Source organism: Anas platyrhynchos, chromosome 2, assembly GCF_047663525.1.
Source record: "Anas platyrhynchos isolate ZD024472 breed Pekin duck chromosome 2, IASCAAS_PekinDuck_T2T, whole genome shotgun sequence".
Classification (NCBI taxonomy): Eukaryota; Metazoa; Chordata; class Aves; order Anseriformes; family Anatidae; genus Anas; species Anas platyrhynchos.
Window position 1 is genome coordinate 66,995,973 of NC_092588.1, and position 18,288 is coordinate 67,014,260.

General features: G+C 48.1%; 1 protein-coding gene and 1 long non-coding RNA gene across 8 annotated transcripts in view; one reads left to right on the forward strand and one right to left on the reverse strand.

The window, feature by feature from the left end:
• Positions 1-8,691, reverse strand: part of LOC140001901 (uncharacterized) — a 65,118-nt gene extending 56,427 nt beyond the window's left edge. Inside the window, exon 1 of the long non-coding RNA XR_011807650.1 lies at positions 8,566-8,691. This is a non-coding gene — a long non-coding RNA (uncharacterized lncRNA). The remainder of the gene's footprint in view (positions 1-8,565) is intronic.
• On the forward strand, positions 8,104-17,972 carry IRX4 (iroquois homeobox 4). Of its 7 annotated transcripts, none has more exons than XM_072034874.1 (7): positions 8,104-8,356; positions 8,843-8,950; positions 13,714-13,779; positions 14,707-14,958; positions 15,326-15,432; positions 16,349-16,671; positions 16,856-17,972. In XM_072034874.1, exons 3-7 carry the CDS (start codon positions 13,735-13,737, stop codon positions 17,605-17,607), a joined length of 1,479 nt encoding a protein of 492 aa, XP_071890975.1. In that variant the 5' UTR covers positions 8,104-8,356; positions 8,843-8,950; positions 13,714-13,734; the 3' UTR covers positions 17,608-17,972. The 7 variants fall into 7 exon arrangements, with proteins under 7 accessions (XP_071890975.1, XP_038031394.1, XP_027307626.1 ...); XM_038175466.2 differs by having other exon boundaries at positions 8,115-8,356; positions 13,621-13,779; XM_027451825.3 differs by lacking the exon at positions 8,104-8,356 and adding an exon at positions 8,363-8,756 and having other exon boundaries at positions 13,621-13,779.
• The last annotated feature ends 316 nt before the right edge of the window (positions 17,973-18,288 follow it).

An 18,288-nucleotide genomic window follows, 5' to 3' on the forward strand; every position in this document is an offset into this window, starting at 1 on the left:
TTAAGTAGGAGGGGGGAATGTTATTTTTTTCTTCTCTCACAGGAAGGTCAACCATTAGAGTCAAATGAATCACAATTTGCCCCCCCAAAAATCTATCTAGGATCACATACCACAACAAGGACCGGTATGACACTGACGAGGCAAACAAGCTGCTCTCTGACTTGCTGTGACCCTCTCTGCTTTCAAGAGTGATTGCAGTACCCACAACTGCCTTTTTCAGCAGTATAAATCAAATAAAATATTTTAATTTGTAAAACTTCAGAGTTGTAAGTCTTACTTACATTTGTGGAATCTTCTATAGATGTCTATTGCTTTTGATTTTTCAGATCACCTTGGGTTTTCTGCTTCAAATCTTTAAGTTCCATGAAGAAGTAGACAGCCAACATAACTGCTTCCAACAAATGTCTTCCTTCCAAATGCTCAGAGAGACAAGAAAACACTGAGGCCCAGGAGCTACCAGGGCCAGGAGATCTTTCTTTACATGTGTTAGGTGGCTAACTATCTTCTGGTAATAAAATTTGATGCGCAACTTTGAGACCACAGTTCCACAGAGAATCACAAAATATATTTGACAGCTCAAGGTTTTAATTATTGGTTAAAGCTGGAAGTTTGTGGGAACAAAAAAAAAAAAAAAAAAAAAAAGGTAAGTTTCCAGCTTTCCAGCTGAGCTTCTGCTATAGTGTCTGAAGAAGCTGAGGGGCTGCCTGCACTTTGGTAATGCTTGAAAGAAACAGATTTTCTCACACTTGTCCCACTCAGACTTCATTATTTGGCTTACTATGTGCCCATGACCACCCAGCTTGGGTGAGAGCTGGAGAATTCTGGAAACAGCTGTTGTGCAAACCTTTCATCTCTATCAAGTCGTTTCAGCCGAAATTTCCTCTAAGTTATGACAGTCAGCCTCAGCTATCAGCTTCACCGATGTTGCCGCTGGCTCCGTTGCATCCCTAGCCACTCTGGATTTGAGCATGGTGGTGACATTTTCTTGGTTCTTGGATAAACTGTCCTTGTTCTGTTCTGCTCCACATCCATCTGAAACACAGGCTGGCCTGGGAACCTTGTGAAAAGCTTGAAATACCAGACAGTACTTGCTCTCTGTAGCACGTGCAGATGCAAAGTTTTGCCCTGTATCTTTTACCTCACAAAATTGTCCCTGGATATGAGCAAAGATAAGAAATGGGATTATCTTCCCAAGGAAGTCCTTTCCTTCAAGATTAACAAGGGTTTGGTAAAAATCTCTGTGTCCATAGACACTGTCTTTGTCCTTAGGACTGATAGCTCTCCCTGGTATGAAATTGGATGCTGGAGAGAGGAGGAGGAGTGTTAACTGGAAAATATAGAGCAGATGAAACAGCTTCTGATGACAAACATGACTACATTTCATATCTTGATTGCTCTGACTTTTGCAAACCTAAAAATTTCACATAAATTTTACATTTTCCTTTGTTAATCATATTTAACCATGCCTGACATGTATTTTCAATGAAATGATTTGACTTTGCAGACAAGTTATCCCAGGTCTGCACAGCTTTAATCTGAAGCCAATATTCTGGCTTGTTATATATTTCAGCTCTTCTATACTACTCCAGTTCAACCATTTCACTACAGGTAAAGAAATTAGAGAGAGAGAGAGAGAGAGAGAGAGAGACTTTTAATTCAAAGATTTATTGATTTTCTAAAAAAAATAAAAAATAAATAAAAATAAAGGAGGGAAAACTGGGGGAATACAGGAATGTCCTACGGTTTCTCAGAATTTATAGAGATACTATGTAATCATAAATCTATGAGTTCCTTTATTAGACACACAGCCCTTCTGAGATAAACAACCTAGCTAGTCAGGAAAAAAAAAAAAATCTTTTGACTGCAAAGTCCTTGGAAGATAAAAGCTTTTAAATGTTTGTGAATGGTGGCTTAGAGTAATTGGTAGAACAAATATTTAATAGAAAGTTCAGGCTTTTTTATACGGAATTGATTTGAATCTGGCTGCAGGTCACAGGTGGTAATTTGGTAGATGTGAGTCTGTTCTGAACATTATGGGTATTTGCCCATCAAACTGTCTTCTACAGTGTACAGTTTCTGATTAGAAGTGTCATAGTTAGACTTGCCCTTCTTCAACACAGACAAATCCTGGGTCTTATTGATGTTTTTAGCCTTATATGATATATTATATTATATATTAAATGTATTTTTTAAATAGATATCATATAATACATGTATTTTTAGTGATAGTATTATTGCAGCTGTAATCTACTGTGGATCTTGCTGCTTTTCAGCGACCATCTCACCTTCAGGGTACAGAATTACTGTGTGGGGCTATAAAATATTATTACATTTTTATGATATAACATCAATATTAAATGCTCATTTTTTTTGTTGTTTTTTATGAATTTGAATGACCAAGGAAAAGAGTAGAAAGGATACAGATGCATTTATCTCTGTAATATTATTGTCATTTTTTACCATCTCAGCTTAGCACATTTTAAACAGAGAGAAAAATTTTAAGTCACTCTTAATTAAATAGAGAAAATGATCAGTGAGTACTGAAACTAGGTAGTTGTTGAAAAACAGAGCAATTAGCCTTTTATAGCATATTTTTAGTTTTCTCTTAGAATACAGTCTCTTCATACAGAGCAGACAATTCTCTGCATCCTTCCCTGTGTATGTGTGTACACAGGTAAGAATGTACATGTACATGTGTGCCTAATTCTAGTTCAACTATTTCTAAACTTTCTGCACTGAGGCTTAGAGTGTATAGAGTTAAATAATTTCTCATCAGTGAATATTTATAACAAGCAGCCATTTTGCAAAGCTTAGAAGTTAACCCTTATATCTATAGTATGATGACTATGGATCTACAATCTGCTTACTTGGCCTGAGTGCAATTACAAGCATGGCTTTAGATTGCAAAAGGAAGGGAAGCTCAGAACAGAGCAGCACTGCTAAAAAAAAAAAAAAAAAAAAAAAAAAAAAAAAAGCAGTGACATTTCAGCTTCCCCGTATTTCTTAACACTTTCCTGCTGTTGAATCATTCTGATTTATTAAATCACCTAGCAAATCAGAAAATTGTGATGGTTTAAACACTTGTCTTTTAAAACAGTTTTTGCTGATCGTATACTGCAGGTCAAATGCCAAGATATTTATTCACAGAGTGGGATCCTACTGAGCGTTATCTTGCATACCACCTCAGACTACTGCCCACAAAAGCTGAAGGCATGCTGTGGTTGTTTGAGATGCTCAGCACCTTGTAAAGCCATGCATGTTCAAGTTAGCATGGTAAGTTCAAAAAGAGTGGGGGGGGGGAGGTAGAAGGAGAGAAAGACAGAAAGACAGAAAGACAGAAAGAAAGACAGAAAGAAAGAAAGACAGAAAGAAAGACAGACAGAAAGAAAGAAAGAAAGAAAGAAAGAAAGAAAGAAAGAAAGAAAGAAAGAGAGAGAAAGAGAGAGAAAGGAAAGAAAGAGAGAGAGAGAGAGAAAGGAAAGAGAGAAAGAGAGAGAGAGAGAGAGAGAGAGAGAGAGAGAGAGAGAAAGAAAGAAAGAAAGAAAGAAAGAAAGAAAGAAAGAAAGAAAGAAAGAAAGAAAGAAAGAAACTCACAGATTTGGCCCATAATAAGATAGGTTGGACAGGTATGCAATTAAGTAAGTTAAGTAAAACATCGCAGTGCAAAATTCGTGTTCTATTTGTTCCATAAAAGTCAATAAAAAAAATGCTTACTGGCTTTAACAAAGATAGATTTAATCCCAAAACCTGAACTATTTACACAAACCAGTTAAATTTTAGTATAATATGTCTAAATGTATGTTTTATCAAGACACTTTTATGTTTTGCTGGCCCCTTTATCTTGTGTCAACCAAAAATTCATAATACCAATTTTGACTGAAGGCTGGCTTTAATTACAATTTCTTTTACAGGTCTCAACTGCTTTTTGTATCCTGGGAAATGAGAGCAGTTCTTTCTACCATAGTCGAAAGAAAATGAAAAGGTTGGTAAATGTATAAGTAATTTTAACTGATTCATTGATCTGAATACTTTTAAAGTAATACAGTAAGTATTTCTGTCACACTTTGAAGTTAAGCTTAGAGCTCAGTTACATCCCTTAGGGTTATTTTATAGCCATTAAGAATGTGTACCTTTTATCTGGTGCCTTCAATTAATTGAATTTCAAAAATATTCTCAAATGTTTTTAGAAAATCATTTAGTTCCTGGAGGACATTCCTGTGTGATTTATTGTTACAGTAATTAAAAGCAGTGAGTATTACACTGGTCACTGTTGGAACTCCTGTCTGCCTTTGGCTATATTTTGGTTTAAGTTAAAACATATAGTGTACTTGAGAGACTTGTGAAGGAAGGCAAGAAAAAAAAAATTAATTCTTTTCAGATTGCTTCAGAATTTTGGCACACTCAGAAATAACCTCTTAAAGTGATCACAGTGATATTTACATGATAATTATATGCAAGCACAATTAAGCTTCTATATTAAACAATTAAATAATGCTTTTCCTGCTATGGTAAATTATTCCTGACTACCCATATTAGTATTCTGTAGTTCTAATCGGTGCCATAAATAATTTTCAGTTTTACACATTCTGCTCTGAAGCAATTATTAAGAGCTCTCAGGAAGAGTTAAAACAGCTAATGAAAATAATTAGCAGGAAAAAAAAATGTTGGTTCATCCTGCATGGAAAGATAACCCTAAGCACAAACTACAAATGCTTCTTTAATTGCATCATTGTTTTCTGAGGCGTACACAGTTCTTGTCTGTAATCCCTTCTGTGCAAGGAGTGATCGCCCGCAAGTAACATCTTATGGCACTACTTGTGCACGGGAAGATCTCTGGGATCGGACCCACAGCCCGCTTCTCTTTAGTTGTGTAACATGGAGGAAGGACCCAGCTCCTGTCCTGCTTCCCTGGAGCTCCACCTCAGCAGTGCTGCTCACCTGAGTGAGGGCTGCAGGCTCCCTCCCTGCTCAGTGTAAGGAGAACTTGGTCCTACTGACTTACCCAATATCTTCTGCCTTTTGGGGGTGTCCCTTGTCCCTTGGGGACCAGTGTCCCTTGGTGTAGCTCAGCTTTTAAACAACGAAAACGAATCTCCTCTCCTACTAAAAGATAATCCTCTCCAGCCATATATTGAGTACACTAAGACAGCCTTAACTACTTCTCTAACCACAACGACATTTTTTTTCTACCACAGAATAGCCGTTTTCTCAAAATCATGAGTTCAAAAGTAGAATTATTGTAACACTTGCTTAGAAAATTGTTGAAAAAGAAGCATATATATTTACAGCCTACAAAAGAGTCAGATGACCAGACAAGTCTGAAAATAGATGCCTTTTATCAGCATGAGTGCATATTTACAAATAAAAGTGTAGTTGTACAGATTCTGACCAGTGCAGGTCAGTGCCAGATAAACATTTCACATATAAATGTACTGCTGTCATTGTTCACAGTAATAACCTCCCCTTTTAATAATCCATCCCTTTTACACTGAAGTGCCTAAAGGTTTTCTAATGTGTATCAGTCTTTTGAACATTATATAATCAATTTAATGCAAGAAAAGGAAAAGAAATGTACCTGTACAGATCCTTGCACATTAAGATAAACCTTGCTCTGCTGAGGAAAGCAAAATCAGATGAGGACAAAAACTGTTTCAAAGAAAATATGATTTTTCTCCATGTATTTACTACATTCTAAATTGCATTGGATTTTGTGTGTGTGAAATTGTTCTAGTTATGTAGATTATCTGGGAGGTTTCATGATTAAGCTAATGTTTTTCTAAGACTTTCATGAGTTATGAAACAAGCAGTAGTATATTATTCCTTGACTGGGTGTGATTTAATAACCTCAAGAGTAAAATAAAGGCCAAAAAAAAAAAAAAAAGTAAGAGATCAAGCTAGTGTTTTCTCTTATCTGATCTCTTAGAAAGTAGGCCTTCAAAGAACAGCCACTGTGCTGCCGGAATTGACACTTGCAATTAAATGATATTCCTTTTCTGAATGGAAGTACATGGTGCTATCACCAGTGCTGTTTGTCTAATGACATGGAAAATTAAGGTTTTTAACCACTTGCTATCGTTTAGTGATGGCCTTTTCACAACAGAGAGGGCATTGATCTAGCTACAGAAATGGAAAAGAATGCCAGGATACACAATCCCAGCTCCATTTAGACTATGAAAAGAGCACCTTTTAATAGTTTAAACATTAAAACGATTGGAAACTCAGCATTAAAAAGAAAGGGAGAAAGAGAAGCTGTATTAACATCATGAACAACATAAAAAAAATCAACAAATGCCCTTTGAGCCACCAGCCCTTCTCTGTGATTTTTTGACTGTTTTTGCTTTGATTGCAAGCACCTTCTGTGATTTATTGGTAGCCAGTGTCCCCTCAGTAGATGTGTCCTTCAGGTCACTATGGTTGACTTACATAAACATCTAGTGGGAACTCAGCTCTACTTGGCTGGGTCACCCTCCTCCCACCCAGGTAGGCCGGTCTTTCTCAGAGAGCAATCCTGCCTTGTGGTGCAAGGTGGAATGGATCGAGGTGGAAATGAGCAGCAATTTCTGAGGTGTGCAGGTCGACATAAGCAAAATGAAAAAGACAGAGTGTGCTTGCTTCCTCTCACCATCACTGGCACAGTAAAAAGGTTGCACCCGTGCAACTGAGGTTGATGTATTCCATAAAATACCTGTTAGCTCACTGCCACGGATGGTAGGTGCTAATGAGATAAATGGCTTTCTGAACATTGCCTCCTGCCCTTGAACACCTTCAAAGGGGCAGTGGGAAGGGGCAGCACCCAACAGCCACAGATGTCCCCCCAGTCCCACTGCTCTGCACCCGTGGGGCACCCCTGACCCCGGTACCACTCCCGGCGGTGTCATCATTTTGGGGGGTGTCACCATTTTGGGGGGTGTCACCATTTTGGGGGATGTCACCACGGGCTCGGGCGGGAGGGCGGCTGGAAGGGGTCCCGCGGAGAGGGGCAGAGGAGCCCGGGGCAGCCCCGACGGACGGGCGTCCAGCGGGGGAGGAAGGGATGCCCCGGATCCGCTAGAGACAGCGCCTGCAACTCCTGGGCTGCCGGCTGGTCTGGAGAGGGCTGGAAGGTCGCAGAGGCCAGCCGGGAAGCGGAGCGGTGCCCCGTCCCCCTGATCCTCCCCGTCTCGGCTGGCCCCGGGCGGGTAACCCCGGCGTCCCCGCCGCCGCGGGTTAGCTCCCTGCTTTAACATGCAAAGGTCCGCTACGTGATTGGCTTTCTGCTTGCGAGCGCGGATGGGGGAGAAGGCGCACGTTGTCTTTCTCCGTGTGGTTTCCCCGCCTTGGAAGCCGCAAGGGCAATCCGAGGAGGGAGAAAGGGGAAAGAGAATAGGGTTTCCCACTCTCAACATCCATCAGATTTCCCCTGTCATTGCACTACAAGGTGCAACGTGTGTCGAACATTACGAGCATGGGGCCATGCAAATGACACGGGCATGAAAGAGCCCTGGCAAGAATAAATCTGTCGATGTACAGATGTTCCCTATTAACGTTATTGTTCAGCCTTGGTGGTTACGGTGGGAAGGCACCGGCTCAAAAATCCCCGCTGCCACCCCACCTCTCCCGAGCCTTTCTCCCCACACCTCTTTGTCTTCGCTTAATTAGCTAGGGCTATAATATTCTCCTTTTCTCCTCCTCCGTCTTATTGAGACGTCTGCCCGGGCTTATGCCTTTAAAGAGAAACGATATCGATCCCTCCTCCCCCTTCTGTCAATCCCGATTTGTCCCTTTTCGCGCTGCACAAACAATTAAGCCAAGAAAGTCGCGGCCGCGCCGCAAAACTTAGCGCAAGACCGGCCCCCGGAGGGGACTGCACGGGGGGGCAGCAGCGGACACCGGGGAGGGTTGGGGGGGTTCTCAGCCCGAGTCCGGAGAACTCCGCAGCAGAGAGGGGCGGCAGCCGGACGGACCGACGGACGGCCGGAGAGCAGCAGCTGGAGCAAGCGCTCCTGCTCCCGACCCGCCTGCGGCTGTCGCCCCCCCCGGGGGAAGCCCCCGGTGACCAGGCAGCCCCCTCCGGCTGCCCCCGGGCCGGGGGGCGACGGCGGGGCCGGCCCCCGGGGCTGCGGGACCGCTGCGGGACGCGGGTCCCCGGAGCCGGGGGGGCCGCGCTGCGACGCCCCCCTCCGCCCCGCGCCCCCTCCGTCCAGCACAGCCCCGGCAAGCGCGGCGGAGCCTGGGTCCGTCGCGCCGAGCCCCGGCTATGCCCAAAAGTAAGGCCAATAGGTGGCCAGGTGCGGGGACGCGGAGGCTGGCGCCTGCGTCCGAGCCCACCTCCGGCAACGGGAGGGAGACAAAGACGGCGGGAGAGGCAGAGTTGCCCGTAAGTTTAGCGCCAGCGCAGCCTTGAGCCGCGGAGATAAATGGGAGCTCGGAGGTGCGCGCACTTAATCACGGCGCCGGCTGCCTTCCAGCGTGTGCAACCCGCCGATCATTAGGTTAAATGGAGGACATTCGTGTCCTTCCCGAATCAATGCAATTATTGTTGGCAACGAGGACAGCAATTGGAGTGGCAGCGCTAATTTTACTAACCTGCTATTAATTATGGTGTCCCCCACGCCCCAGACGGCGTTTATAACCCGAGGAGGCAAGCAGTGCTGGCTGCTGCTGTTTTAAAAGGAAAAGTTGGAACCCGAGCGCCTGGTCGTGTTGGAAAGTGTTAATCAGCAGGAAAGAGTGTGATCAGTGGAGCTATTCACTTGAACGTCACTCTAGTACAGGGGGTTAGTGAAGTGATTGTGGCGCCTGGGGACCGAAGGCACTGTGCCACTCCAGTCAGGTATTATACACTGAGAAATGTCTACATTAGTTCTCCGTAGCTCCCTGCAAAGTGAGCCAGCGCAGACAAGAGGAGAGAAGCCCTGCCATGGCACAGCTCTCGCTACGAGGTTTTAGCCGAAGCCTGGTGTGATCGCAGGTAAAAAAAAAAAAAAAAAAAAAAAAAAAAAATCTCCTTGTTTTGGTGGTGATGCTTGTGTGTGTCTGTCTGTCTCTACGGAAGCGGGGAGGAGGGGGGCGGTGGGGTTTATTTTTTTCCCCCCTTCGGAGCCTGCTCTAGCAGCAAGGCAGCTGAAAACGAACTGCTGGAGGGAAGAGAAACTATCTGTGATGAATCATTTGGCTTTGTGCAATCTTTACCTAGGAGAGAGGGCAAATGTAATTTAACATATGTGTTATTTCTTGGGAAGGGGGTGTGGATATGATATTCAGCGAGCGCTAAGGTAAGGTACCGAGTCAAACTTTCTGGATTTTAAGACAAACTTTAAAGGGAATAGGATTTGACCTTGCACGTAGGAAAGTTTTCTCTTCGCACAGAAGTACGCTCAAGCTGTCTGCTGCCAGGCAGCTCGAAGGCGGTGGCGTTTGAATGCCTACGAGTCTGCGGCGCTTGGGGTGCAGGAGCTGGAAAGGGAAACCTCGAATAATCTCTGCTTGGCTAGGGAAAGGGTAGTTGTACGCTCTGCACCGGGCAGGTAAACGTGGATGTGCGGCAGGGTCCATCTAGCCCCACAGCGGCTGCCCAGGTCGCAGCATTTGCTTATTCTCTTGCTGAAAAGTTTTGGGGGGTGAGAGTGAGCGCGCGTGTGTGTGTTGGCTCTAGTCCTTCAGTGTGAAAAGTTAATAAATACAAAGAACAGAGTGAGCATGTGAGGCCTTTCTGCTTTAATCTAGATTGTTTGCCAAGAGGATTGAAGACTACAAAATGAAAGCATTCAAACGGATAGCTTGGTACAACCGCTTTTACACGTAGTTGTAATCTGCGTGAATTAATTAGCGGCGCCTTCTTATGCAACTGTTGTGTTTGTCATCATAGTTGTGCTGGTCACAAGCCATTATGTGGGCTGGTGCAGGTAGGCACCACCGACTCGCTGCCCCCCGATTTGCAGTGCAGTGTAGGCAATCACACCTCAGGTGGGCTCTAAAAACACCTCGCGCCTACTGGCGATACCGCCTTCCTGGGAGCTAATCTACTTGAAAATGTTGCAGGCTGCCCTCGGTTCCATGTCAGATCCCAAATGGGCAACGTGTAGAGCTTCACGGCGTTTGTCAGACGGTGTCAAGGTTGCTTTAAATCTTTAACGTGAAAACAAAGCAAACTCGGCTGAAAGCGCCTGCTGAAGTCTGTTTAGCCCATAAGCAAATTCCGTCGCTGAAATATTTCCAGGAGTGGCAATAACCCCTCGGAACGAGGAGGTGATGAAAATGCAGATAGCAAAACTGTAGCTGCATTAACTGCCTCTAGATCATGTCCCTGAAGACGTCCATCAAAGCGTTAGTCCTGACGCGGTTCTCTGTTTTACCTGCTGTGGCCTGTTCCAGTATCACAGCGTTTCCTTCTAGTTTCGTGTTTTTATGATAAAACTTGCATGAACGTTGGCTCCAGCTTCCCGGGGAAGAAGCACGTAACCCTGGAAGATGTACTTAGTTTGGCTTTGGTGCGAAAATATCCGCTCTTCTGGGTGCTCAGGCTGACTCTTACGAGAGGGAAACCCTGCAGCGCTCCGTATCGATTGCCATGGCTTTTACTTTCTCAAACTTTGGAGAAAGCACGGCGTGTATATCTTTCTGGTGTGCTGTTGACTCTTTTGTACGGGAAAGGGGCTTTGACAAGGAACAATTTTTATTGCACAGCAAAGGCTTGCATTTTCCAAGTGCTTAAGGATATAGCCCACAGCATTAAGCGTCTTTACTTGGATTTGAACAGTGTTACGTTGTTTATGTGCAAGAACCACAAAGGTTATTTTAAATCATTGTGGGGCTTATTGCATGTTTGTGCTCTGGCACCAAAAATTCAAGATGAAATATAACTCTGTTGGGTTTCTTATCAACAAAGGGCCATTATTTGTAGATTGCAAGTGAAACAAGATGTGAACGCCTTAGGAAGATGTAATGTCAGTGTTTAAATATTAAAGGAGGTTGTTGTTGTTGGTTTGTTTTTTGGTGGTGGTGGTGGGTTTTTGTTTTGTGTTTTTATGACTACTTCCTAGGGAATACAGATTAGAAGTAGCACAATGCTGACCGGGTGTAAAGTATTAAAGCAGGCAAGCTGCAAATTACAATGACAAATAATTATCATTATTAATCCAGGAAAGTTCGGTTCAAAAACGGGCACCAGAGTATTTGCGTGGGGCAGGGCAATGAAAGACAACTGTGATATATAAATAGACAAGGACTATAAGTATTGAATTTTACCTTGTATTTTAAAGTTTAATAGACTCATCTAAATATCAAAACCCATAGTGTTCTGCGGGCCACTGCAGTTGACATCTGCAGTAGTATCAAAAGAAGGTGGGGGGGGGGGGGGTGGAAACACAACGGGACGTTTCCCAAACTGCAGCCTGGAAAACTGCGAGGACTTCTCAAGGCAGTTCTCTAGCTCTCTCAGCTAATTATAGTGCTTTACCCTGAGCCACTCTTGAGATAAGTGCAACTCTTTTCTTCCCTAGCACCGGTGAGTTATACTCCAGGGCTTAAATAAACAACCCCCAGCGTAATCAGCATAGGAGGCAGAGTGAGCAGTACCCAACACTGCAGGCAGACCATTGTGTAAACACTGGGTGTCTTTTCTTCCAAAACAATGCAACAGCCCGGCAGCACGATGCACAGAAGGAAGCTGCTTGTAAATAGTAACTTAAACTACCATTATATTCTGGCAGCACCGGGTCGCAGAAGGAATAAAGAAGCGTTTCTGTAACAGAAACCCAATGGCTAAGTTATTAATATTCCCGGGAAGAAGAAGAAATTAGCAGTTCAGGTGAGAAAAGGATAAGCACTTTTCCCCCCCCTGCCCGAAATCAATACGGAATTCAAACTCGATTATTAATGTCATTTGATTCCCGTTCTTCATACGTTTCTCCCGGCTACAGATAGCAAGCTGTCAGGATAATTTGCATGTACTGTATCTGATATCTTTTATTTGCAAACACTCTGAAGCGCCATAAAGCACCGCTCGCTGTAGTCTAACTCAATCCGAGAACTAGTATTTTCATCTGTAAATTAAAGCAATTACGCAGCAGATATTATATTATGTGTACTGTGGTCTCCAGATAGTCATCAATCACCCTCAATCGAGCTGTCAGTGTGGGCAGATTCGTTTCTGGGAGGCAGTCTTCCAGCTGGGGAGAAGAAGAGAACATCATCATTAATTAGAGTGTGACCCTGGGGCTATTCACATGTCTGAACCCAGGAATCTCTCTGAGCAAGTCTGCACACCGCGGAGCAGCGCTCAGCCCCGTCCTCCACTTCCTCCGCCCGCCGTCGGCTGCGGCCGTCGGGGGGAGAGGGGCTGCCGGAGCCCCCCGACGGCCGCCTCCGCAGGGCGGCAGCACGGAGCCTGCCCCTCCGGGGGGCTGTGGGGGGCTCTGCCTGGTTAAGGAGGGGGACACGGCCCCCACAAAAGGCGACTTTGGGGAAAGGAAAGGAAGGGGGGCGGTGCGGGAGAGGCGCCCGCCCCATCGGTTCTGCTCTGAGGTCCCGCTGCGCCCTGAGGGTGCTACCCCGGACCCCACCGCCAAAGGGTCCCGAGGGAAGCTCCGCTCTGCCGGGAACCACCGGCAGAGAGATATTTGTTCCCCTGTAGGAAGCAGCACTCGGCACGTCGGGGCATTGCCCCCCCCCTGCTATAACACCCCTCTTTCAGCCGTGTCCACTTGGGAGCACGCAGGCAGGCTGGATGGGGCCCTCAGCGAAGGGCTGGCTTTTCCAGCGGAGGTTTGCGACGGCACCCGAGTCGTTTTAACGTGAAAAGTCACGTCCTTCAATCACTCCCTGGAATACGCTCGTAGGGTTTTCTACCTGTAATCACACGCCGGGAATAAAAGCTGGAAAAGAAACGCAGGGTTGCATGTCATGTGCTTTATTGTCAGCATTAGCGCTAATTTTAACTGTTGATTAAATCTTAAATGAAGACTCAGTCGTGTGTCCCTTCATATGTCTTGTTTGTAATTGAGACTAATTATTACTGTGGGGTGGGAAGAAGCAGCTGCTCATTAATTAATTTCTAATTAAAAGTGCTTACCATCCCTTCAGTGACGAAGGAGGTCGGGGGGAAAAAAATCTTAGCTGATAGGACATTGATTCTTCAGGTTGAAACCATTCATTTCCTTCCCAAAGAAATTAATATAGATATGTTGCGAACAGGCATAGCTGGTGCTGGAGCGCTTTCCAAACTTTCGCTCCTGTTAGGCAGCCTGAGAGAGATGCTAGAGAGTCTGTTTTCCACGGCAGCTCAAAGACTCCCGAAAATGAATGTTAAACTTCCAGGCAAGGTAATTTGAATAGGTTTTACGTGACGTCAGAGGCTCGGCTCCTGTAAAACAACGTGGTTCTGACGTGATGTGCTTGTTCTACTTTTCGTTGCCCCTTTTTTTTCTCCTCCTTTCCCTTTCCGTGGGTGCAAAATATGTGTTTCTGCAGTCACGTTTGCCAGCCTCGCAGCCCTCACGTAACAACTATTTCTGTGTCGCAGCTGTACAGGCGAACTTGCTAAAATTACTATACGTCTTCTTTTTTTTCTTTAGTTAAAAAAAAAAAGTTCAAAAAATCATGTAAATAAATTAAATGTGGTTTTCTGCTTCGTCCTATAAGCATCTAGGGACCTGTGGTTACCAATCAATTGGTACAATAGAGCAGAGCAAGGCTGCAATAGCGTGCAGATCAGACGTCTCGCCTTGTTTCTAGATAACTGGGAGCCTCTGTACCATGTCATATCCTCAGTTTGGCTACCCTTACTCCTCTGCACCCCAGGTAAGACTTTTGCCTACAAACGTTAATTGATTGAATTTCAGTCATTATTGATCACTTCCGTTCAGTGCTAAAAGCTGCAGCGATCCTTTCTAGCATGCGAGAGCGTGAAATCGGTTACTCACTCAGCATGCCTGGATGATGCCTAAGTTATATCTTGTGCCCTTGTTTTGAAACGGGGAGGCACACTCGGGATTTAGGGTCTTTCGGGGTGATAACGATGCGTGGGGGACGATTACAGAGATGAGCGAGGTGAGAAAAGGACCAAGAGATCCCCCAGCCCCCACCCGCTCTCTCCCCCGAGCGCTTTTTTTTTTTTTTTTTATCTTTCCCGATTAAATCTACAGTTTACCAATTAAACACGAAAGTACTGAGGGCTGAACTGCAGAAACATAATGGGCTATTCTAAAACAGCAGGTTAATAAAAGATGCGTGCATGGCCGCTACAAATCTGCAGTCAAAATAAATATGCATGAGTGATATAGAGGGAAAAAGAAGAAGAAGAAAAAAAAAAAAAAAGGTTTAAAAATGCAGATGGGAAGCATTGTGCCGCAAGAGGGGAAAAGCGGTGTAAACCCCGTCTTGTCAGAGCACACCGGGAAAGTTGGGCTTTAAACGCAAAGGGCTGGAGCAATGCGTTACGGCGGATTAAACGCCTACAGGCACGGGGTGTTTGGTGGTGGTGGTTTTTTTATTATTATTATTATTGTTTTTTGTTTTAACTGATAAAGTACTGGCACCTCTGTTTTAACGTTTTAACCCCCAAAGCAAAACACGCGAGGGGAGGAGAAGCAGGGAGATGGGGTGGGGGAGGGAGGAGGGAAGTGGGGGGGCGACACCCCAAAGCCGCAACCGTGGCGATCAAAGTTAGTTTCAGGTGCCGAAGTTTGCCTCCCCGCCCTGAGCGCTCCTCTCTCTCCCCCCCCCCAGTTCCTGATGAGCACCAACTCCCTGACGACCTGCTGCGAGTCCGGCGGCCGGACACTGGCCGAGACGGGGGCGGCCGCCTCGGCGCAGACCCCGGTCTATTGTCCTGTGTACGAGAGCCGCCTGCTCGCCACCGCCCGCCACGAGCTCAACTCCGCCGCCGCCCTGGGGGTCTACGGCGGCCCCTACGCCGGCCCCCAGGGCTATGGAAACTACGTGACCTACGGCACCGAGGCTCCCGCTTTCTACTCCCTGGTAAGCCCCCTTCCACCGCCCCCCTTCCCGGTTCCGCTGCTTCCCGCCCGCATCCCCCCCGCATCCCCGGTTCCGCCGCCGCCCCCCGGGCCCGGCGATGCCGAGGGTGAGGAGCCGGCCAGGACGATGGCTGCGGGTCCCCCCGTTGCTGGTAGTCACCGGGGCGCTCTTCCCAGCCAGCCCTTGCGCCCCCCTCCCCTCTTATTCCTCCTCCCTCTCCCCGCATCGCAGCACCGTCCTGAGTTCACGTCCCTACGGACCCTGCCGCGCCGGGGGGGGCCCGGGCCGGGTCGGGGGGGGATGTCCCCCTCCCCACGAGCCGGGGGTCGGCGGGGGCTGAGGGCGGCGGCGCGGTGTCTCTTTGCAGAACAGTTTGGAGGCGAAGGACGGCAGCGGCTCTGCGCATGCGGGCATCGCCCCGGCGGCTGCCTACTACCCCTATGATCACACCCTCAGCCAGTACCAGTACGACAGGTAAGGGCAGCCCCGGCCCCCCTCGGGGACCCCCTTTCCTCCCCCCAGCATCCTATGCCCGGACCTTAGCCTCAGCCAGCGGCCGCTCCCCGACGGTCCCCGCCGGGTCCCCGCCGGCCGCCCCCTTCCCCGCCGCTCAGCCTCCGCACGTGGTCCAGTGGCGGGGGGGCTGCGGACCCCTCCGACGCCCCCTCCTTCAGTTTGTTCCCGCATGGAGTCAGGAGTAGGCGGCCGGCCTGCCCTGCTGCCTTTATCAGCTTTAACAGGGCGCAGAAGGCGCTCAGACGCCGGTGCAACCTTTGAGGCCCATTGGGCGCCGGTGACCTTTGCTGGAGGATGTGCATTAAATATTCAGTTGCAGTCCAGTGTCATCTACGTTAGGTTTATATATATATATTTATTTACAATTTCAGGAACAAAAGGGTAGGGGGGGTTGCTAATAAAAGGAGTAAGAGGAAATGTATTTCTATTAGCAGTTACACCCTGGGGTCACACAGACGTATTCTGTTTGGGAAGCACTGAGCAAAAAAAAACCAGGAAAGCAGGATTTCTGGCCATTTGCGAGCCGCTAGGATTTTACTGCTGCCCGAAAGGTTGACAATGACTTTGCCGTCAATAAAGACAGGAGTTTTCTTCCCTCTTTCCCCACAAAATCCGCGGTGCAGCAGAGCTTTACACTGCCCGGTGCTGGCTGAACGAGCCCACCGTCCTCCTCCTTCCTCGGCCGGGCCTCCCCTGGAAGCTGAGCTGTCCTCGCCCTCTTGTCCCCTCCGTGGTCCTGCCGTCCCCACCCACGGGGGGTGCTGCGTGTCAGAGCCGGGACCCGGGGAGCCCCCGCCCCGCAGGGAGGCATCAGGCGGGTCGTCGGGGGGCGAGGGCGGCGGGTCATGGTGGGGGTGCTCGGCTGTGCCCGCAGGTACGGCGGGATGGACGGCGGGACGCGGCGGAAAAACGCCACCCGGGAGACCACCAGCACGCTGAAGGCCTGGCTGCAGGAGCACCGCAAGAACCCCTACCCCACCAAGGGCGAGAAGATCATGCTGGCCATCATCACCAAGATGACCCTCACCCAGGTCTCCACCTGGTTCGCCAACGCCCGCCGGCGGCTCAAGAAGGAGAACAAGATGACCTGGCCTCCGCGGAACAAGTGCTCGGACGAGAAGCGGCCCTACGAGGAAGAGGAGGAGGAGGAGGAGGGCTCGCAGGAAGACGCGATGATGAAGAACGAGAAAGCCGAGGGTACCCTGCTAGGAAGGGGCACTTAGCGGCGCGGCCGCGGGGGGTCGGCCGCCAGCTGGCCCCGGGGGGGGCCTCGCCCCCTTGGCCTCGGGCTTCGCTGGCGGGGGCGCCCGCGGGGCAGCGCGGCGCCTCCAGTGACCGCGTGTCTTGTTTTTGCCGTCCCTTCCCCCCACCCCTCCCGCAGAGCCCACGGGCAAGGAGGAGAAGGAGCTGGAGCTCAGCGACCTGGAGGACTTGGACGCCGCCGAGTCGGAGAGCTCCGAGTGCGAGATGAGGCGGCCCTTCCCGCACCCGCTGCCGCACCCGCACCCGCTGCCGGGCGGCGGCCCCCCGCCCCGCGCCGCCGAGCCCCCCGCCAAGCTGCCGCTGCCGGCCGCCGTCGACGAAGAGGAGGAGGAGGAGGCGGAGAGGGCCCGCAGCTGCCTGAAGCCGGCGGCCGAGGAGTGCGAGGCGGCCTTGCTGGGGGCCCGGCCCCGCGGCTGCGAGCCCAAAATGTGCTTCCCGCAGGGACAGCAGCTGCTGGAGGCGAAGCCCCGGATTTGGTCCCTGGCGCACACCGCCACCTCCCTCAACCAGGCCGAGTACCCCTCATGCATGCTGAAGCGGCAGGGGGGCTCGGCCGCCACCGCCGTCTCCACCCCGGTCAATGTCATCGACAGGCACCAGGATTCACCGGTCACCAACCTCAGGAACTGGGTGGACGGGGTGTTTCACGACCCCCTGTTCAGGCACAGTACTTTGAACCAAGCCTTGAGCAACACCACGGTGTCCTGGGCTACCACCAAAGGAGCCATTCTGGAAACGGGCGCCTTGGGACGCTCGGTGGGCAACGGCGCCAACGTGCTCAAGGGGCAGATGTCAAACCTGGCCCACCACGACTCGAGCAAGGAGTTTATCGCGTTTCCCAAAGCAGGAAGCAAAATGTTTTGCTCTTAACGGCCCCACTGAGGGGCAAAGAACTTCCCTGCACTGGAAGAGTCAGCTACACTGAAAAGAGACTTGTGAGAGTTTAAATATAAATTTTTTTCTTTCCTTTTTTTTTTTTTTTTATTTTTCCTTTTTAACAACAGAAACGAGGATTTAAAGTTCAGTTTGCTCAGTTCAAAGGACAGACGACTCACTGCTCTTCTGAAGAATTAATTTCTCCTGGCTGCGACTTTAAGGGATCAATGTCGTGAAAGTTATTTAATTCCATGTCCAAAAGCACGTACTATAGCGTAGACCTACTTACAAAGTTTACATCCAAAAGTTTACAAATGAGAAATTTTAATTCAGATTTAATTTAAGGCATGCCGATATTAGTTATAAAGACTTTTTGAGAGTTTTTCCTCCTAATTTCCTTGTTAGCATATACTTCACAAACAGCACTTCTACTAAGTTTACACCTACTGCACAAATTTATCTTGACAGAAAAGAGAAATATGTTAAAAAGGTATGTTCACTCCAATAAATTGTCTGTTTCAGAGGTAACACGCGTGGTGGCCTTTTGCATTGCACAAACATATTCCAGGTTTCCAAATTCCCTCTCCGGCTCGTTTTAAGGGCTGCCATGAGTGGGAAGGGGCTCGGCCGCTCCCCGTGGCCTCCGAGAGCCTCCCACACCCGCAGACCCTTCCC

What these genes read in the sequence shown, in the direction of transcription:
- IRX4 (XM_072034874.1), top strand. Translation starts at nt 13,735, where the DNA reads ATGTCATATCCTCAGTTTGGCTACCCTTACTCCTCTGCACCCCAG. An exon ending in AGCCAGTACCAGTACGACAG is followed by an intron (nt 15,433 to 16,348) that starts GTAAGGGCAGCC and finishes CTGTGCCCGCAG; the next exon opens with GTACGGCGGGATGGACGGCG. An exon ending in GAAGAACGAGAAAGCCGAGG is followed by an intron (nt 16,672 to 16,855) that starts GTACCCTGCTAG and finishes CCCCTCCCGCAG; the next exon opens with AGCCCACGGGCAAGGAGGAG.